This window comes from Mytilus trossulus, chromosome 3 (genome assembly GCF_036588685.1).
Source record: "Mytilus trossulus isolate FHL-02 chromosome 3, PNRI_Mtr1.1.1.hap1, whole genome shotgun sequence".
Lineage (NCBI taxonomy): Eukaryota > Metazoa > Mollusca > Bivalvia > Mytilida > Mytilidae > Mytilus > Mytilus trossulus.
In genome coordinates this window covers 75,795,210-75,818,942 of record NC_086375.1, presented here as the reverse complement: position 1 = coordinate 75,818,942, position 23,733 = coordinate 75,795,210, and the positions used below count along the sequence as shown (strand labels likewise).

General features: G+C 31.2%; 1 protein-coding gene across 1 annotated transcript in view; it reads left to right on the top strand.

The window, feature by feature from the left end:
• LOC134712440 (unconventional myosin-XVI-like) overlaps positions 1-23,733 on the top strand; it is an 84,548-nt gene that overhangs the window by 54,630 nt on the left and 6,185 nt on the right. The window contains exons 32-36 of the mRNA XM_063573976.1: positions 642-1,872; positions 6,480-6,569; positions 7,375-7,539; positions 18,736-18,795; positions 22,453-22,556. Coding sequence (XP_063430046.1) covers positions 642-1,872; positions 6,480-6,569; positions 7,375-7,539; positions 18,736-18,795; positions 22,453-22,556 — 1,650 coding nt within the window. The remainder of the gene's footprint in view (positions 1-641; positions 1,873-6,479; positions 6,570-7,374; positions 7,540-18,735; positions 18,796-22,452; positions 22,557-23,733) is intronic.

Genomic DNA, 23,733 nt, shown 5'->3' with positions numbered 1-23,733 from the left:
AGTTACATCTCCTAGGATTGTTATAATAATAGGGTAATTCACATGCAGTTATTTTATAGGTCTTGATTGATTAAAAATCAATTTTATTTATTTCTCCTTAAGCTATAGTGTTTCTAAGATATCATTTGCGAATGAATATAGTGCCATAGAAATTTTATGTGTCTGAATAACTTTTCTTGATTTACCATCAACTGGAACACCCTAACCAAAAATTATGAAAATATACAGTTTGCATACTTTAATTTGTGAAGAGCTACTTAGTATTTGACCAAAAAATATTGAAACTATTGTGCATGAAGCATGTAACAACACTGCATTTTACCATTACCAATAAGTTTTATTTTAACTCTGTATTTATTATTCACATATTATATATGTGAATAGAAGATAACAGAAATATATCAATGTGACAGCAACCCAACTACACAGAAACCAATGAAGACAACTGAAGATCAATATGATGTCTTCAACAATAGATGATTTACTTGAACTTCAATTTCTATGTCAAGTGAAAGTCCATATTTCATTTCATTAGAACAAAGTGCATTTCTATACACTTGAAAAAGTATAATTGTTTTCTATACACATGGATTTTGGACATTCATATTTCTCAAATTAATTAAATTATTTTATTATTTCAGTCTGTTCAAGATGATGTATTTACAGATCATCCACATTCTCCAAGACAACACACCTCACCACAGCAATTTACCCATCATCAACAACAAAGCAATATTGCCCATCAACAACAAATTCTTCGCCAACAGCCAGCATCACCAAAGATGAAACAAAAGCATATGTCACATCCTGATCCTAGCCAATCAAAACCATTCTCTTATTTTGGAACTGGTGGTCCAGCACCACTAGTTCATAGGCATTCAGAAGGTCAAATACCATACAGATCAGATCGTTCTCCTAGTGATTCAAATTACGAACAAGTGAACAATTATCATAATGGACAAACAAGAACTGGTTATGAAAATATGAGTTCTCCTAATTATAGAGAACCACAAATGGGAGGTATTGGACATCCTTCTGGTAGTCCAGTTTTACAACGACAATCATCATTGACAAGGAAAGCATCTTTATCTCCTGTGATGACCAGAAGACATGAATCTCCCAGAACTAGTAATCAGAGAAGTTCTGGTCAACGTGGTCCTCCATCATTTCCTGCTCCCACAACACCAGGCTATGTCAGACCTGTCTCCCCACCTCTTCCTCCTCACCCAGTAGGGTATGATCAACCACCACCACCACCTCCTATTGAAAAAATTCCAGGGCATCAATCTGTGACGTCATTTGAACTCGGTAGAAAGAAAAGACAATCTGGTGAAACAGACATAAATCGTAACCAAGTTCAGGACCCTCACTTACAATATCCACGTCAGCAATCAACAGAGGGATACAGTCCTTTACATCCTCAACAAGGTTATTATCCAGGACAACCAACAGATCCATATAGCCCCACCCATCAACAACACAATACTGGATTAGTATATCAACAACAACAACAACAACCATATGGTGCTGGATCACCACATCAACAACAATACTATAACCAACAACAACAACAATATACTCAACAGCAATATAATCAACAACAACAACAGCAATATACTCAACAGCAACAACAGCAGTATATTCAACAACAACAGTATACTCAACAGCAACAATATACACAACAACAAATGTCTTCACAGGTTCCATATACTCCCCCTGTTCTTCCAGTTTCTGGTGGTGGGCTTGCTGATCAATTAACCAAAGTAAAACTTAAATCTAAATCTGTTAGTGTTGAAGGAAGTGAGGAAAAGAAGGCAGGAGAATTGGCTGCTGAGCTGGGAAAAGTTAAACTGAAACCAGCAAAAACTAAAGGTGAGTTAGGTAACTGCAGTAGAAACATCAGCAGTGTTCCAATCAATCAACTATTGTACATAACTCAAATTACCTCTACATTGACAATGGTAGGTTTGGTGAACTCCAACTTTGTTGTCAATATAGTGTACATAACTCAAATTATCTCTACATTGACAATGGTTAGGTTTGGTGAACTGCAACTTTGATGTCAATATAGTGTACATAACTCAAATTACCTCTACATTGACAATGGTTAGGTCTGGTGAACTCCAACTTTGTTGTCAATATAGTGTACATAACTCAAATTACCTCTACATTGACAATGGTTAGGTTTGGTGAACTCCAACTTTGTTGTCAATATAGTGTACATAACTCAAATTATCTCTACATTGCCAATGGTTAGGTTTGGTGAACTCCAACTTTGTTGTCAATATAGTGTACATAACTCAAATTACCTCTACATTGACAATGGTTAGATCTGGTGAACTCCAACTGTGTTGTCAATATAGTGTACATAACTCAAATTACCTCTACATTGACAATGGTTAGGTTTGGTGAACTCCAACTGTGTTGTCAATATAGTGTACATAACTCAAATTACCTCTACATTGACAATGGTTAGGTCTGGTGAACTCCAACTTTGTTGTCAATATAGTGTACATAACTCAAATTACCTCTACATTGACAATGGTTAGGTCTGGTGAACTCCAACTTTGTTGTCAATATAGTGTACATAACTCAAATTACCTCTACATTGACAATGGTTAGGTTTGGTGAACTCCAACTGTGTTGTCAATATAGTGTACATAACTCAAATTACCTCTACATTGACAATGGTTAGGTTTGGTGAACTCCAACTTAGTTGCCAATATAGTGTACATAACTCAAATTACCTCTACATTGACAATGGTTAGGTTTGGTGAACTCCAACTTTGTTGTCAATATAGTGTACATAACTCAAATTACCTCTACATTGACAATGGTTAGGTCTGGTGAACTCCAACTTTGTTGTCAATATAGTGTACATAACTCAAATTATCTCTACATTGACAATGGTTAGGTCTGGTGAACTGTAACTTTGTTGTCAATATAGTGTACATAACTCAAATTATCTCTTCATTGACAATGGTTAGGTTTGGTGAACTCCTACTTTGTTGTCAATATAGTGTACATAACTCAAATTACCTCTACATTGACAATGGTTAGGTCTGGTGAACTCCAACTTTGTTGCCAATATAGTGTACATAACTCAAATTATCTCTACATTGACAATGGTTAGGTCTGGTGAACTGTAACTTTAATGTCAATATAGTGTACATAACTCAAATTATCTCTACATTGACAATGGTTAGGTCTGGTGAACTGTAACTTTGTTGTCAATATAGTGTACATAACTCAAATTATCTCTACATTGACAATGGTTAGGTCTGGTGAACTGTAACTTTGTTGTCAATATAGTGTACATAACTCAAATTACCTCTACATTGACAATGGTTAGGTCTGGTGAACTCCAACTTTGTTGTCAATATAGTGTACATAACTCAAATTACCTCTACATTGACAATGGTTAGGTCTGGTGAACTGTAACTTTGTTGTCAATATAGTGTACATAACTCAAATTACCTCTACATTGACAATGGTTAGGTCTGGTGAACTCCAACTTTGTTGTCAATATAGTGTACATAACTCAAATTACCTCTACATTGCCAATGGTTAGGTTTGGTGAACTCCAACTTTGTTGTCAATATAGTGTACATAACTCAAATTACCTCTACATTGACAATGGTTAGGTCTGGTGAACTGTAACTTTGTTGTCAATATAGTGTACATAACTCAAATTATCTCTACATTGACAATGGTTAGGTTTGGTGAACTCCAACTTTGTTGTCAATATAGTGGTATTTAAACTAATTTCTTATGACAACTTATCCGTACCAGAGGTATCTGCTAAAGGGATTTATACCTATATGAATCTTCAGAGGTGTTGGTTCTGCTGTTTTCTATTACTAAAATTAGTATGTAAAGTTGTATTAATTATACTTCAGCATGCTCAATTGATACAGACTGGAAAGGAAACAGAGAACATTAGTTTATTAATTAAAAACTTTCTTTTAATACTTTGAGAACATTTTTTTACTTAAAACTTAATTTTGGTTATTGAGTTTAAGAATCTGTAGTTTAACCATTAACTAAGTTTAGTAAACATAGTTGTACATTAACATTGAATGCATACAATGATCTGCAATGTACAGGTACAACACAACAATATATGAAGAGTTTGGAATTAGCTATCACTAATATATTTATTATTAAAAAATGTCATTCTAAACAGCCACAAAATGTCCTTGTATGACAAACAGCCGCAATTCAGTGAGAGTAGATAACATCATTTTCAAGATATTTAAATTATTTTATAATGGAACAAATGGACATTTCAGGAAAAACAGGAGAATTCCCTGTTACTTCTTAAAGTCAAATGCAAAATTCATAAATCCTAAAAGCAATGCCATTTCTAAAACATGATAATGATACATAACTAAATGATTTTTTTGTTCATTTGTGCCAACTTTTAAGTTATATATAATTATTTTATAGAAATGACTTTGTTAGTAATATTTCATTATATTTTGACAGGTTTGTTTAAAAACAAATACAAGGAAAGAGAAAATCTGAGATTTTGAAATGGGAGATATATAACTATTGCTCAAACTTGTTTATCTAAAGGGGAGATAAATCATTTATCTTTTTATTCTTGAAAAACAATTTATCTAAATAATTCCCACAAGAATTGTTCTATTTCTTGGGCTATGCCTTTGTTTTATTTACCAAATAAAGATATTCTCAATATGGTTGATATGTAATGGGAATTTTTGAACCCATATTCCTTTAAAATAGACAAATCTATTGTAATACAATTTTACTGTATTTCACTTTGAACTAATTTTTGTCTCCCTTTGACAACATAGATGAGTTCATACTTACTTGTAGTTTTTTGTTTGAACATCAAAAATCTAAAAGCTGTTTTTGTATTGTTTACTTTTTTCTAAAACAAACTTTTTGAATAATAAGCAATTTTAAACATTTGCTATTAGATTTTTTCAAGACAAGAACAATTTTGTTAATTTAGATTTCAAGTAACAATTTGTCTATTTGTTGGTGTTCTTTTCAAACCTATTTACATACCTGTTTCAGATGGAACAGTATTCATTCCTCGACCTAAGGAACAATTTATGTACTAGAATATACATTGTATCTCTAAGTTGCAGTCTCTATCTAAAGTTTGAGGGTAGTAATGACCTTTACCTTCAGGCGTCAAACAGTCATATTCGGCTAACATTAGCGTCAAATTAGTAAGAATTTTAGCGTGATTCCTCAAAATATTGTTGTCTAGCATTTTCAGAGGTCTCAAATAATTATAGTTACCATCATTTTGGGGTAAATATTAATGTGATTTCTTCAAAATCAATCAACTGTTTTATTGTCTAAAAGAAAGTGTACATTTGATTGTCATGCAACAAAAATAACAGTTAACGTCATTTAGCATTTTTTTTTTACCGTTATTCATCATAAAATTACCCCCATTACCACCGTCAAGTATGCATTAACTAAAATATGCCCCCTATATAATTAATTTACTTTTTTGGTGCTTTTCAGGACCAACAAAGTAAAATAATTCTTAACATTTACATAGAAAATAAATAAACTATCTAATTAATCTGACATACATTGGTAATCACAGAAAAATATCTTATATATAGTATTCTAAACACAGAAACCCTAAAAGACCACTTTCCAGTTTGTCCTTCACTGGAAAAAACTCATCAATTATGCACACCTTCATGACGTCATTTACCAGATAGAGGGGATCGCCTGTATCCCTGCACTATTATTACTAATCAAGTATAGAATAACTATAAAAAGGATAAAATTATACACCATTTTCATTTCATTGATATATATATATATATATATATATATATATATATAGGACGTACAGGCAACTAAAATATGGTGTGTCTCAAATTCCAATGGTTGCACTTGTGTCAGACATTGAAAGGAATTAAACCAAGCATTTCTAATAGGGATAACGATAGCCTTTTTATAATTTTCACCACTTTCTAACACAGATTAAGAACCTACATTCACAGCTAACAGGATTTCTTTCATTTTAATATTCAGAAACTTATGTGAATTTGTATGATTACCATTTACCTTTTCCACTATCTGTATACACCTAAAGTGCTTTGTAGCCTTTTATCATGCAGTGCATACAAAATTGAAAGAAATTCTCAAAAACTCATTTTCACCTGTATATGATTCATAATTTTTCCACACCTGATTCATTCCTCAGCTGGGATGGTCAGAACATGCTGTATTTTTTTCCAATCACTATTTGTATTTGTATAAATCAACATAAGTAAGGTACACAGAAGAGCAGCATAGCTCCCTTAGAGTAAATACAATTATCCAACTTTATGACCTTGTTTACCATATACATGTATATATAGTCAGACCATATGGATGTAGGTATATGGAAGTAATTAATATTAGAATGAAAGTAGGTACTTATCCCCAACTTCCTGAAGTTTAGAAGAATTATTTATAAATAAACATTTTACTTGCAGAAAACATGTCTCCACCTCCAGAGAAAACTGAGGCACCTGCTGGCTTTCTATCAAAGTTAAAACCTACTGGTGCTAAACCCTGGGAGAAAGGTAAGATTATTTATTAGTACTGATAATTTTTATTGGCGATTTTCATCTATGATAAATTGAAATAAAGTGGTGCTCTTGTAGAAGGCAAAGAACTATGAAATTAATGACATTACTATACTTTTACGAAAGTGTCAGTAACAAAATGTCAATTGTAAAGCAAGCTAGAGGTGTAAGGGATTGTTGAGAATTAAAAAAATGTTTAATCATGCTGCATTTTTGCGCCTGTCCCAAGTCAGGAGCCTCTGGCCTTTGTTAGCCTTGTATCATTTTTAATTTTAGTTTCTTGTGTATAATTTGGAGTTCAGTATGACGTCGAATATCACTGAACACATATTTGTTTAGGGGCCAGCTGAAGGAAGCCTCCATGTGCTGGAGTTTCTCTCGCTGCATTGAAGACCCATTGGTGGCTTTAGGCCGTTGTCTGCTATATGGTCAGGTTGTTGTCTCTTTGACACATTCAACATTTCCATTCTCAATTTTATTTGATATCTGTCATAAATTATGGGTCACCATCTATTATAGACTATTTGTTTCCTTGAGTTAATTTTAAGAATTCAATCCACCAAAGTGAATTTCACCTTTGATTTGATGACTTTATCATTAGTTAGGAATGAAATATTCTTAGCATGGGTAACATGAACTTCATCCTTAGCTTGCAGCATAAATATAACAGTGGATTACAGCTTTACTCATGCTGCCAAAAGGGAGAAAAGGGTTAGTCCTATGATATTCACACTTATGACTATCAACAGAATTTTTAATAGATGCATGTTTTTAATGATTGGATGTGTTTATTTTGTTTCAGATACTTCTCCTGAACAAATTCCACAACAAGAGGTAGTGGTTGAGGATCAATTTGATGAAGATTATTTCCCTCCCCCACCACCAGACTTAGAAGAGTTACCTCCTCCTGAGCCGGTCAATGGATTTCAAACAACACCAACAAGTTCTAAGCCTCAACAAAAGAAAGGTATTTTATTTTATATCAATACAAATGAGAAAAATAGTTACGATATAAATAAATCTGGACCTTTTTGGATCTTTCATATATACCATAATAAGTGGCATACTCCTATATAGCCTGAAATTTTATGTGAGCTGTTTTCATTTCTAGGCATCTATTAACATGATTGTTGAAAACCTAATCTTACATGAAAACACCAAGGTTAGTCTTTTAAACCAGGCATGGACTGACTTGTGCAATTAAAAAAAATATGAATAGAGATCATGTCCCTGATTGCATAACAGTATAAATGGATACAACTAGAGAACTGTAAAAGGGCAGTAAAACTTGAAAAAAGTATATTTGCTGATTGCAGGTTAAGCTGATTCCAATTTTCTTTTGTGGTTAATAGAAATTTTAATAACTAAATAGGAAAAATTTCAGAATATCATATTGAAGCATATACTTGTACAATTTATATTTGTTATTTTTGGATCAAATGATCAATTTATTTATAACAAAACTTAGGTTATTAATACATTTCTAATCTTTAATGACCTTCACACCTATACAAATATGAAATACAAATTGAATATGTATTGTATTATCTGCTGTTGTTTTTTCTATGGTCGGGTTGTTGTCTCTTTGATACATTCCCCATTTCCATTCTCAATTTTGTTGTGACATTACTGCTATCAGTAAAGGAAAATAAATGTCATTGCCATGGAGGTTAAATATTAAGAATTGCTTGATTGTTTGTGTCTTAACCCCATCTTAAGTAATCATGGCATCATGACTTCAAATTTTAATTGATGAAGGAAGTCAGAGTGTTGGGAGAGTACCAACAAACTTTGACAGGAAAACTGCTATTCAAAGTCAATTAAGATGGGAGTTGAATTCACCTGCTACATGTGGGACTGATTCATGACTCCAAAACAGCAAACAAACAAAAAAGCAAAGGAACAGCACACTTACTGCTGTTCTTCATCTCACATTTTTAGCTCCTCAGTTGTGGCCCATTCACTTTGAAACTTTTTCATAGTTTGAAAATTTTGTAGTGATAGATAAACTGACCATCTTAGACCTTGTGTGTATTATGGCATATAGGATTTACTTTGAGAGCAAATTACATACATGTAGTTAATCAGCATGACCTTTTGTTTATTAACAGAATTTCATATGATAAAACCTTTTTTTTACAAATACTGGAAAACTTTTGATTTTATTCAAGAATTTATAATTTTATGAATAAAGGGAATAACAAAAAATATTTTGTCATTGTACATTGGACCATTAAATAATTCTTCAACTATATTTTGAAAATGGGATCATTTTCTTTTTCAGTAGTTTAAAAACAAACATAGTGACATACTTGTTTGAAAATAGATTGATACATTAAAAACATAGGCAGTTATAACGTATCCCGGTACTGTTTCTTTGTAGTACATGTAATAATGAAAATTGGAAATAAAACATTTGCAACAAATTTCAATGTTTTTTTTCTGGCACTTTCCTTTACAATTTGGAGCTATGACCCTTAAATAATCATAACTTGCATTAAAAGGTCAATTTTGGTACTTTTTTTCCATGATTTTTTTTTTTTTTTTTGACATAATTAACCTTGGCCGCCATCTACGATCCAAAAAGTTTTTATATTGATGTAATCTATATCAAAATTGGAATCTTTTGATTTCAAAACATTTTGGATCGCAGGTGGCAGCTAAGGTGTTTCTAAAGCTTTTAGGTCTGAAAAATGCACAAAATCGTCATATTTTGATAAAATGCCCCAAATGGGCTTACTTTGGAGAATGCCCCAAATGGGCTTACTTTGGAGAATGTTTTGTACTTTTATGAAAAGAACTGATATCTTGAGAACTCAAGATATTTGAAATAGACCCATTTACGAACCACATTCAGACCTTTTGGGTGTTTTATGATAAAGTTAATATTTTAGGCCTTTTTGTGCCATAAGTGAACCTTGTCCTTTTTAAAATGATTTGTTTATTTACCAAGGAATACAACCAGCTGAGAACTACTTGTGGTCTCCTCATGAAAAATAATGCAAAAGTGCAAAACAAGCAGAATACATGTATATTAATTTACAACACAACATTGGAGAAAAACTTATACTTTCATGTATACACACATGAAAACAGCCAGCTGAAATAAAGACATTTTTTTAGTTTTTACTGTTGGTCCAAAAAGTGACCCTAGTGATTCCTTTTCTTTGCACAAGTGCTTGCAATGGAATTAACATTAAATGATTGTTGGTTTCTTAATGTCCAGTGGCAAATACTTCATGTAGAACTTTCACTACATAGTAAAATATATTAAGAAACATTCTAACAAATAAACCATATTGAAGGGCAATGTTTGTTGAGCTTGTGACATTATTTCTCAGAAGTGAAACACAGCTACCTCTATTCTGTTGGCATTAGTGGCATCAACCTTTATTTATACCCCGCTATAAAAAAGGGGGGTATACTGTTTTACCTCTGTCTGTCAGTCCGTCCGTCCCATGAATATTTTTCGTCGCAATTTTCTCAGGAACTACAATACAAGGATTTCTGAAATTTGGTTTCAGGGTTTATCTAAGTCAGCTATACCGTGTGATGCGTTTTCAGATTGATCACTTGACAACTTCCTGCTTACCGAACACTTGTATGATTTTACACATGATAGCCAAGTTGAAAATTTTTCGTCACATTTTTCTCAGGAACTACAATACAAGGATTTCTGAAATTTGGTTTCAGGATTTATATAAGTCAGCTTTACCGTGTGATGCGTTTTCAGATTCATCACTTGACAACTTCCTGTTTACTGAACACTTGTTTATTTTTACACTATTAATATTATCCACTTGCGGCGGGGGTATCATCAGTGAGCAGTAGCTCGCAGTTTCACTTGTTTAGTCTGTGTTAAAAATTGTTTTAGACATCAGTTACTTTGACTTCATGGAATTTAAGGAAACTTGAATGGTGCTTTTGTGCTTTTAAAACCCCAATTAAATAACTAAAAGGATTTTTCAATTCATTCAGGTTTTTGACTTTTTGCAGTTGACAATTACATAGTCTAGGATTTCACTTTAAAGACATCACTAACTTTGTTAAAAATTCATGGTATGTTTTGAAACTTGAAAAAATGTACAATCTTCTTCAAGGTCATGAAGGTAGAGAAATAGAATCTGGAGAAAAAAGTGTTTTTTTTTAAAACCTGTGTATTTTACTGATAAATGGACTAAGGTTTTAGTTAATCAACATTACACTTTTATACTGACAAAACCATTCACAAATTTTACTTGTGAATAGTGACAGAGTTTGTTTTAATCTATATTTTGTTCCTGTTTTTAGGAAAGTGACTATGGTAGTTCTTAAGCCAAGATCACGATTTTTACATTTACATTCTTAGTAAATTTAAAAAATTCAGAAAAAAATATTATTCGTTATTCATCATCTACTATTCCTCATCAAATATAAATGGGTTGATTTAGTGGTATTATCCGTAAAGCTGTGGTTATCCATCATTTTTAATGAGTCAATCTTTTGAAAATTATATTCTCATTTCTTGCTTAACCCAAAACATAAAGTATTTTATACTCAAACCACAACACTTAGGCTAGTACATAAACAAAAACACCATATCAATATGGGATCAGCTCGCCAGTTTTGCATGGAAAATTTATCAATCATATAAAGTGTCTTTTACATATGACATCTGCACTGACTGCTGCCATGGTGACATACCTATAAAGACAAAACAGAAACAGTCAACATTGAAATAAATGAAAATTATGTATGTTCTCCAAATTATTTTTCTGCTTTTGAAATTTGTGTAACATAGGTTGCAATTTTTAACTCAAAACTTTAACAGAAGTTTATTGTCCAATTTAGACCAATGGTCAGGATTTATTAAAATTTAAAAAAAATACATTTGAATGTATACCTGGATAATCACATGAATTAAAACAGCAATAAATACATTCAAGCAAGTAAACATCCATTTCAAGTAGAATTCTTGAAGAAAAAAAATTTGGATTACCTCCCTTCCACCAAGTTAAAGTTTGAAATATTCTTTGCACATTGAATAGTAAATGAGATATTCTCATGGTTTTCAGTGTTAAAATGTTTGGTTGCTACCTCATTGATGTATAGTCTAGATCTTTTATTCATATCAAATCTTTATAAAATAAATTATATGAAAATTGTATAAATTTTATGCTTTGTTACATTGTGTGCACAATAGAAAAGCATTACATTTATGTGTAAGTTATTTTAATATGACACAGAACTTTCATAAGAGATCAAAAGGATTTTTTTTTACCAAAACACAGAAATGTTATAATCATTTTAAACTTTTAAAATTATTAAGTTGTGAGAAACTAATGATTTCCAAATTAAAGATAAGCTTATCAGGCTGAGAGGGCATACGTAGGTTAAGCTTTTATCTAGATTTCTTCATTTTTGAAAAAAAGATCTGCTCAAATACCACTTAGCCAGTAGGTATCAAACTTTAAACATCCTTAAGGTTTTAGTTGCAGACTGTCACTTATACTTTATGCCGCCTTAAAATCGATATGGCCACCATGAAAAAAATGATGATAAAAGACCTATTTAATCATTTTAAAGTAAAGCAATCTTGTTAGAAACAAAAGTTAACTTTATGGATACATCCTTCTTTAAACTTAACTTATAATAATTTATGATCTGTTAAATTTTTTAAATGTTCAAGTTTACAAAGTATCAGATCTATAGGAAGACATATCGCCCAACCTTGACATTATTCTTTACATATTGAATCTGTTAATAGAATATGAATAAAAAATTGATGACTTTCAAGCACATTTTTTTATGAAGACTCCAAAGACCATTTTGAATAAGAAACATGATGAATTATCAGTGATATACTAAAGTCAGCTTTCATTAAAAATAAAGATGTGGTATGATTTCTAAGGAGACAACTCTACAAGAGACCAAATGATAAACGTAAATTCAAAGATTGTTTATTGTTTTAATAAGCTTGAATTATCTCATATAAAGATTTAGTAACATCTTTTCGCTTAACATAGCCATAATTTTTTCATAAGACCTGCAGATCAGGTTAGATAGACATACACATACACAAAAAAATATATTCAGCGTAGCCTACTTTTCATGGATCATTAAAATCTTTAGAGGTTTCAACTAATTTTTACTCATTTACGCAGCTATGTTATTTTTGGGTCATGAATTTTCAGAGGCATACTTATCTGATATATCTATATTTTGGCATTAATCAGTGAAATTTATCCTCTCAGGTAACCTGTTTAGCCTCTTGTTTAAACATTACAAATTAATATCTTTTAATGAAATAAAATATGTGAAAGTAAAAAGGTTTAAAAAATATATTGTTTCATCACGAAAAAATATAAAACTCTGTGTTAATGTCAGAAAGGTCATATATAGATAAAGGATTGAAATTTGACTCTTTGTTATATAACATTTTCTACAGTGGCAGACCCAGTCTGAGGGCCCAGTAGGAACCAGTATAATCTTTACTCCAAACAGATTCCACAAATTATTATGTTTAAATAGCTTAGATAAAGTTTGATAGGAAGGAGTGGAAGCTATTATCCTCTGCTGTACATCACTCCTTCCATATGATGTATGTAATACATGTAATAACTTAATTAATGAAGAAAGAGGTTCATAAGGGTACACGTTAAGTTTCGGGATATCAAATTATTATTTTTTTGGCAGTGAATTTGATAAATTTTACACCTGGTGCATGAAAGATCAGTCAATCACATGAAGGAAAAATTATTTTAATACAGATGTTTACAGATTTATTGATATTTGATTGAAGTGTGTTTGCCCCCATGGCGTGCCTCACTCTCACTTGCAATTTGGGATTGCAGCAACAGACAAGATCAGTGTCTTGAGATTCGTGCGTTTTCCACTTCCTCCTGACTTATTTGGAAACCTCCACATTTTTACAAGTTTTTTTTGATGAATTTAACTGAATTATAATCATTCTAGGTGTGAATACATAAGAAATAGTTTTTGGAATTGTAAGATTATCACAAATCAGGTAAGTAGATCTGTTAATCAGTAACTATTCTATGTTAATTTCCAGGTGTAGATATCATGGTTGCTATGTGTACAATGTCTTCAGTTTCACTGCTGTTGTTGATGAGGTTTTGTTGCTTCCTTGTGATTTTTAACACCACAAACATCATGTTTTCTCTCAATGTGTGACCTTGAAATATCCCCTTATTCCATTTGTATTCAATAATTGAATAAATTAATAGGTAAACATCATGTTTAGAAAAACAAAATATTTGAATTGATATATCTACTATCAAAATGACTATGACGTAGCCATAGGATAATTTGCTTTCCTTGTCCAAAATGGCTGTTAAATCACAATTGAATTGAAATAGATATTTCTAACATATAGATAGAGAAATTTAATGTTTTATATATAGGTATGTTTATAACTTGATTTTGGGTGCTATATATACCTTGCATTGCACAAATATGATCACATTCCACATTTAAACAAATCTCCCCATTATAAATCATTAAAACAACCGGCCTTTAAATAAATTGAGCTATAAAAAAGTTGGTTTTTTTTGTAGATATATTGCTAAATCAATATCCATGTAGTATCTACTTTCATGAGCTTTTTTGTATTAAATACTATAATGTTTCCATGGTTATCTTGGATTATCATTTTGGATTATTGGATCAGGTAAATCACAGGTATATTAAGCATCAAAATTCACAAGAAAACAACAAATAATTTGGATCTCAACTGAGGTGAGGAATATTATCTAAATCTTATTTGAATTTAAGGAACTATTTTTTCAAGAGATCTTTAATATTTTACAAATTGATGGATACTTAAGTGTTTGATAAAGTTCTTTGGTATACAATTGCCACACCCTTATCTCAAATCTGTTTCATTGGCATTTCTGATCTGATTTGTTTTCTTCTGTTGTAACTTTATGTAGAGAACATGAGTATGGCAAATAGCCAGAGAAAATAATAGATAGAGATATTTTAAGAATTGCAAAAACCTGTTTCTCTCCATCATTATCAACCTCAATTATTCATTTTTTAATGTTTTGAAAGAAAACAGCATGCATTTCAGGATTTGATTTATTAAAAATGATAAAAAGTTTGTTTGGATATGAAATAAAAATACCCTTAGTTCAGAATTAAATCAAAGAATTCAATAAAAACAGATTGCATCTATCACTTCATTAAAAGTGGAAATAAATAAACAATTTGTTCATTGGTTGTTGGTTCTGTAACATCCATATTCAGAAATTAGACATGAAATAGTGAAAAATGTTCATCTTCTACCTTAAAACTTGGTATATGATAAGCATATATCCTGACAACTGACATTTTTACAGTTCAGAACTATTCCTATAGTGCAAGATAATTTGCAAGTTTTATAAATCATGGTTGAACAATTTGGTTTAATAAAACAAATTGCAATTTGGTCAAAATTTTGAATGAGTTGCAATTGGTGGATAGCAACACTAACAGTCAAGACACTGTAAAAGAGAGTCATTTGAACCATTTTACCCCAAATTATGTAGTATGTAACTCCTTTAAGTTTTAGTGCTTTTGTAAGTGGCTTTACAGTGATACAGATTATGCTGTAAGATGTTTCTTTTATGATCTTCTCTATCTTATTTGATGATATTTAGAATTATGTTTCTATATACTTTCTGGTCAATATTTACACCAGAGCAAGCCCAGTATGTAAATAAAAGATGGTGCAGTGTAAACAAGCTTCCTACTGGGCTGACTAAATGTTTTCTTTCTTTTCTTCTCTCCTTGTGATGAAGTACACACGGCTGAGGTTCAAAATGGGAAAATCATTTGTTTATTATTCAGACCAAGTATGCAATGTCTAAAGTATTATTTGGAGAAAATGAGCCCTTAAAATTAAAAAAGAGGATAGATTTTTGAATTATTTTATTTTTTGTTTTAAAAGAATGAAATTGTAGATGGTCTAAGATGGTTTCTTTGCCCCCACTGGTTGCCTCTTTTGAAAAGTTTGGGATTTTTGTATCTTATCATCTGAGTGAATTAGATTTCTATCTAGGTAACATGGCTCATTAATTGGTGCTAATACAGATGATAGTCATGATGGTGGTTAAACAGTGCATGGTTCTGTAATAATTAAGACCACTAACTGGTTAGAGGTTTATTGACATGGCATGACTGTCTGATTATTGTAACACCTGTCCTATGCTTGATACACAAGGTATTTACATTTGCATCAAGGATGCAGGAGATATACATCTTTACACAAGCTTGGTCTTTTTTATATGAAACAAAATTTTGACAACATTTCTTCAAATACCAAATTTTACCTCTGAAAACAAGAAGTTTATGTATCTTGTCAATTTGTTTTTAAAGTTTAAGTTGTGGAAATAACTCTTCAATAAGTTTTGCTTTTAAAATGTGAGTTACATGTTAGTTGGACAGCAACTCAACAATACATAAAACCAAAATACACCTGGAGGTGAACATAATCTTTAAAGGTAGACAAGTCTCTATACAGTATATCAAGCTCTAAATAGTTCTGTGTCTAAAAATACATGTAAATTATAAGTATCAAAGATCTTATATCATCTGAAAATTCTCAAAATAGCTAAAATGATAAAACCTTTGATGAGGTTAAATAAGTACAAATAATTTTTTTAATGTTTACTGTTTATCTCCATGTAATCATACAAAGATAATCGTTGGAATGTTGTTGATAAGACTTTTATTGTTAATAAAAACCAGATCACAAATAATTTACTGTTAATAATGGCTTTATTAATAAATATTATCTTGATGCATACTTATCTATCTTGAGAATTAATAGACAAAAAAATCAGCAGGGAGCTTCTTAGTTAATTCTTCACTTTTGATTACTTTTAAATTATGTCTTCTTTTAACTTGTAATGATTGGAAAGTATTTATTTTTAGTAAGAATGTTCTGTAACATTAGATGAATATCTACTTTGGAAAATGTAAATTCAAAAATACATGTGAGAGGTCTTGTCGTTACTTTTGGTTATTGTTTGTAAATTTTTTCCCTTCCTTTTTCCATTTCATCCAAGCATTTTGCATGAATGATACCTTTATGTGTGAGGTCTTCTACAAGCAATCTCGTATGTTTGAATCAGATGAAAAACATAACAATTTTTTTAAATTTTTATGCTCCATTTATGAGGATTATGTTTTCTGGTCTGTGCATCCTTTCTTTCGTCCATTCCTTCATTCGTTGTACCGTTCCTTCGTTAGTCTGTCTGTTCGTTCATTCGTCTGTCCGTCCATCTGTCACCCTTCAGGTTAAAGTTTTTGGTTGAGGTAGTTTTTGATGAAGTTGTAGTCCAATCAACTTGAAACTAAGTACACATGTTCTCTATAATATGATCTTTCTAATTTGAATGCCAAATTAGAGATATTCCCCCATTTTCACGGTCCATTGAACATAGAAAATGATAGTGCGGATGGGGCATCCGTGTACTGGGGACACATTCTTGTTGGTTCTGATTTGCCTGTTTGTTAAATTTCTTCTCTCCTGAAAAATTTAAAAATGAGGGCAATCTTATGTTGAAACACAAATAATTGATGAACCGAAGGCCTTCCTCAAAGATTTTTCTTGTAAAATGTTGATCAGGTAGTCTACAAGGTAATACTTGAGGGTCAAACATGTAGTTCCCATTGAAAACTGAAATCTTACTAAAATTTGTTTTTCATCTACTGGTCTGAAACTTAATTTGGCCAATCAAACTTGGCAGACATTTCAGACGATTGATTAAAACAAAGGATCTGAAGCTTTTTTTGTAAGAAGTTATCCACTTCATTTACAAAACTTGTATTATCTTTATTATTAACAAACAAGATGTCTACATAGCATAGTACATAGTTGTGGGCTCGGTTGTGGGAGGACTTCCTGACAGAATTGATGAATGATATTGTCATCAAGAAGTTTCTGTAACTAAAGGAGTGCTGGAATGTTACTCCACAAAAAGCAAATTAGAAATTTGCTTTGCACTTTTCAGTAGGCTTTGGAAATGAATATAGCTGTCTGCACAGTGCAGGTTGATTTTTCCTCAGTGAAACACTTCAAATGCACTTTGAAAAGAAAGATTTATAATTTGCAACAATATGAAGTTACACGATACAAGTTACTTAATTGCTTACATCGTTGTCCCTTTGCTCATACCACATCATCTTTTATTTATAATTTGTGGTGTATTTTTAGTTCTATGGCCATTAGTTGTATCACAGTTCCATTCCACACATTATAACCTGGTGACTGAGAACAACAGCATCTGACTTCATCAGAAATATTTGTACAGAGGAAGCAAAGACACTATAAATGTCAGTCTGATTCTGTCTTGTAGAGTAATTACACACTTCTAACACACTACCTGTCTTATTGTTTCATTCTCACCTATAAATACCAACTAGTCTTTATGGCTGATTCTGGTATATTGGCCCACTTTTCCAGTTGTTACACACATAATGTGGATAATAAGTACTATGGCCTAACTTGACTCTTCTGTACTATTATTTATCTCCAGCAGGGAACAATTAAGCCCCAGTGTCGTTCATGCAGATGCCAACAGATAACAATAACCTGAGTTACCAATAGTTATGTCATACATTGTAACATTGCTCATATATCATTTATTCATACACAACATTGGGATAAAACAGATAAGGATACACTTTCTACTTACCAGTACTTGTTGTAGAGGTATTTTATAGCTCCACAACATAGTTGTCAGGGCCATATAGTTTTACCTTTGTCTTTCGTTCTGTCATTCCATCATTCTGTCATTCCACAATAAACCTTTATACAAATTTTTTTTCAAAACGCCTTCTGACCGATATTGGGCTGATTTTTAGTATATGAGTTAACCATGAGTTACAGATGAAATTTAAGTTTCTTTTTGATATTTTTGCCCAAATGACAGGCTTTGGACTTTGATAAATTGTTGAAAGTCACAGCTATATAGATTTTTTTTTTAAATGCAATCAGATATTAGGCTGATTCTCTTATTCTGTTAGACTCAGTCAAACAAAAGAGTTTGCTGCTTCTCCATGTGGTAAATAGGATGCAGCTCTGATCTGGCAATTTCCAAAGTTAGTTTGTTTTGAATTAAAAATCCTTGAAAAAAATGAGAATCTTTTTAAAAAAAATATTGTTTTATTTTTTCAGGAGGTGGTGCACCAAGTCTTTCAAAAATGGCTAATATTGAAATAGACCTAAATAACATAGGTAAGTTTTGAGATACTTGGGATATCGAAGAAGGTGTTCAAAAAGCTCGTTATGTTATTAAAAGTTGTGACAAAATGCAATATTTCAACAAGTTATTACAAGATGTAACGTGACAGTACCCAAATTGCACCTATTTAGCAAAATAAGCAAATTAAAAGAAATTAAACAAAAGCTCTGTTATAAGACTTTTGACGAGACAAATTTAAGCATGGATGCAATTTGGGTACTCCTCATTAGAAGAATCATTGATGGTTTGAGGTCAGTTCATACCAATTTTTCTATGATTCCATATGGATTCAGAATTAAATTGGTGATATCATATAGTAATTAATGATACATCTAAAAAAATAAACACATAATAAAACTTTTGGCCAAGGCATAAATAAACCTAGGTTAAAAAACTGTCAAAATAGGTGCAATTTTGGTATCATCACGTTAGGCATGGTATGTACTGAGTTTTTGTAATAAATAATTAAAGAAATGCAAGGCAGACTGTTGATATAAATTTTATACAGAATATTGAATTGGTGACAAATTTTTACAAAATGAAATAAGGGAAACAACTTTTGTGTTTATAATTGTAAAATTTTCAAGTAAGAAACTTTTTATTTTACCATTTAGGAGGACTGACTTTTCAAGCACAATAAATTTCAAAACTTTTTGGGGTTTTTGTATCTTCAGAGTTAAGTTTAGAATTAATTTTACAGATTTAGGAATATTCCCTGCATTTAAAATGTTTGGAAAAAATATAATTATCACAACTACCAATAAATATGTTTCCTTCAACAATTGTTTCTCTTCCAATGTTTCATCATCTATTGCCAACTTGATAATTAAGATAATGGCTTAACACTAATACATGTAATATAACAGTTGTGAAAAGAATATCAAAATTATGACGGAGGGTTGTTTGATTTCAATAAGTTTTTGTAGAGAGTGTCTTAATAGTTACAAATGATTTTTGTTATTTTTGATGAATTGTAAGTGCACATGTATGTATTCAGAATCTGTTGATGAAAAATAGCTGCCAAGAATAAGATATGTAAATAGTATTGTATCATCCGTAGAGGTTAATTAACTCTGTAATGTTAAAGGTAGTAGAAACTACTAGAAAGTAAAATAGCTGGAGAAATTCCAGGTTGTCTTTGTCTATATTTACTTGTAAATGCTACTGATAGGAACAACATGGAGAAACTCTCTGCTTGTACAAAGATAATTGATAAAACTATTGTTTATAAACTTGCGTAGGAAAGCATATTTAACAGATAGTTTATGATTGTAAAAAAATAAATAGAAAGGGTATTTTTGGTATGTATAAATACAGGGAAAATTAACATAATAAAAATCAAATTTAACGTTTGAATTAGCAATTTCACCTTATCAAAACTTTAACTTTGAAAAGAGCAAAAAATTGCAAATATTGCACCAAGTTATTATTTTTTACATTCAATTTTGTTTCATCCATAATGGGACAACAGTATGATTTTTATACCCCTGCTATAGCAGAGGGGGCATTGAGATTACCCTTGCCTTCTCTACGTACATCTGTCTGTCCGTATGTACATCCCAAAAATTGGTTTCTGTTCTCTAACTTTAGTTTGACTCAACCAAATGTTATGAAACCTATCAACAATGCTTATTACCACAAAACACAGATCAAGTTTGAATTTTGGTGGTTTCACTTTTACCATTTTAGAGTTATGCCCCTTTATAACTTTTGAGTTATGGCCCTTTATAACTTTATATGCAAGCTGGTGCATCATCTGTTTCCCATTGGCACATTCCCCATTTATTTTCTCAATGCCTTCATATTGAGATATTGGGCTGATTTTTTTCTGGCAATAGAAGTCATAAAATTTGCAAAACCTCATTATTTTATTAGGATGACAATATTTTTTGTCATGTTAGGTATATACTCATATGACTTGACTTTAATTTCAAGCTGATCAAAGTTTTGTTTTTAGGAAAGTAATTTAATAATATTTGATAAGTAAATTAGTTAGAACTTGAAAGTAATGCATGTCTATCTTAAAATTCCTTGTGGATATATTCAGAAATTATTTATAGAATAAGGTTACAACTACCTCAAGCAAAACTGATCTTAGATGTATTTTGTTATTTATTTAACCTTTTTGCACTAAGGGGGAGTAAAGCAAACACCAATCAATCAATCAGTAAATTTACCACAGTTTGAGACATCATTTTCTTTTTGTAAAATGTTGAGACTGAGTATGAGTTTCTTGTAACTTCATCTAAATTCCATGCATATTGATCTTAAAATAGAGTTAAAACAGCTTTCTTAGAGGAGAGTCTATATTTAACTGTAAAATTAGAATGCCTTCTTAAAATTCTTACTGCTACAAACATCTGGTATATTTAGAAAGTATCTGAAATGCTTACTCATACATCAATTAACTTCACTCATCCCAATTTAGAATCAACTTCTCAATTTATCAACATGTTTCATGCATTAGTAATTTTGTAGTATAGTCGGTTTAAATTAAAATTGTTTGCCTAGTAAAAATTTGTAAAAGGAATTCCGATGTTAGAAAAAGGGGGCAGGAAGATACCACGGGGGGGCAAGGAAGAAGTGGTTTTAGAAAAATCAAACATTGTCATACATCCATAAACACCCCAAATACAAAACATTTTACAGAAAACTGAAGATTAAGCAACACCAAAAAAATATTCAAAATCATTGGGATAAAGTAATAATTTTTTATGCGACTGCTGATTTCTTGTCCATTTTTAATGTGGTGTAATTGATAGTCTTTTTGGTTCTTTGATATTCTGAATTTAACCATGTATTTAGATTTAAAATGTGTGGCCTCTGGGTTTAAAGTGGTCAACATAAAGGTCCAAAATTAAAGTTGGTTGGATTTCAACAACAAAAATAGTATATGGGGGTTTTGATATGTTGAAACAAACTGTGTATTTAGATTTTAGATTATAGGCCCCATTATTAAAAACTGGTTCACATTGAGGCCTAAAGAGTCCATGTAATCATGTGTTTAGAAGTTCAACTGAATTAAAAAAAAAAATCCTCAATCCACAATGATAAATGAATCATCAGAACTTCCCATAAAGGGTAATGGGATTCTGGTTTTCTGAGATGAGTTTCTATGGAATTAAAGGCCATTAAGAAAAGTTCACCAGACAATTGTCTAAGGATTTTGGACATAAGAGTATATCTAACAGTGAATAGAAAAGCCTTTAATTCAGTCAGTACATGTATACCTACATATATGAAATATTAACTGATCTAGATTCAAATTAAAAGACAAAAGAATAACATTTTTTAAATATAATAATAAAATGTGGTACAATTGTCAAATAAGATAGACTTAAGATCACATTAACACCTTCATTACTGAGCAAAACCCATACCACATAGAAAGACCCAGATATGACAACTGTAAAGCAAATCCAAACAAGAAAACTAACCACCAGATTAATGTACAAAACAATAAATTAAAAACAAAAATTATACAGCAACAAATGGCAACCACCAAATTAGAGGCTCCTCAACTGGGAAAGACACATAAAGAATGTGGCAGGGTCAAACATATATGCTGAAACCATACCTTTCCCCTTACCTGGAACAGTGGTGTAAAAGTACAACATAAGAACAAGCTATAACAAGTGTGTATTTTTCAGATTACAACCAGATTCCAGGCTACACACCCATCACAGCAGCTGTACCAAACTGGAAAAGAGACATGATTGAAAAGAAGAACCAAGAAAAAGTAGAAGAATATATTGTAAGTTTGTATAACTCTATTTATATTTGCCTCCTAATTTGCTATATTGTTTCACCTTGTTAGAAAATTTGCATTATTAGCCATTTATAGACTATACGGGAATTTTGTCAATTTGAACGAAAAGGAATATATTGGATACCGTTTTAAAAGGTTTATTTAATATCTGTTATTTGCAGGGCAAATTTATATTTATATCAAAATTTAAATTTAAAAGGTTTTCGTCTTTTACACTTTTAGAAGTGAATATAAGCATTTAAAAAATTGTAATTTTTGATTAAAGGTAAAATGTTGCCATGCTTGCATCCATATAATGTATGAACTGGAAAAAAATACATAAATGGAAGTTCATTGAGTTAGTTTATAAGTTATTTAGGTAATTTTACTACATTTTGTGATAAAAAATTCTCTTTTTGAGATTTTAATATTCATATGCTGATCTTCAATGTGTAGTTCATATATCTGACAGTATAAAATTTGCAAACAAGTTTTAAACAGGTTAAAAAATTATTGGAAATGTAGCCATGTTGATTTACACCATCAAGTTTTTTTTTCTATTCAGTTCATTATTAATCATAACAGCTTAATAACATATCTGACATCTTATTTTGACATGTGACCCAACTGTTAAAGTCTAAGGATGGCTGAATAATGCAGTTTAAGGTGATTTGACAATATGGTTTATAGATAATAACCAGTACACGTATTCCTTGCTTGTTTGAATTAAACTTAAATAGATGTAGGCAAGAGGAAGAGGTCAATAGGTTTTGGGGTCAATGGTCAAGGTCATTGTTACTTATAAATAGCTTAAGTCTGTTTGATTGGAATGAAAGATGAAAGATAAAAGGAAGGATTAGAAACCTGTTGATTTTTGGGACCATCAGTTGGCTGTGCCACCTTTTTTAGTTGTTTCAATTTGGTCAGTGATGCCTTTTGATCCAAATTTTATAAAAAAAAACAATGTTTCCTTACAGCAAGCTCAAACAAATATGTTAATGGTATGGATAAAATCTTTGAGGTACAACATTTAGGCTCTGCAATAAATAGAATTCTATTAGGTTGCATCAACTTTTTGATTTTGACTTTGTGACTGGGGGAAACTGATATAGGGGAAATTGGCCAAACCTCCTTTTTCTCCTGTTGTTTGTTACTGAAGAGACATTTTCACAGTAAACCAATG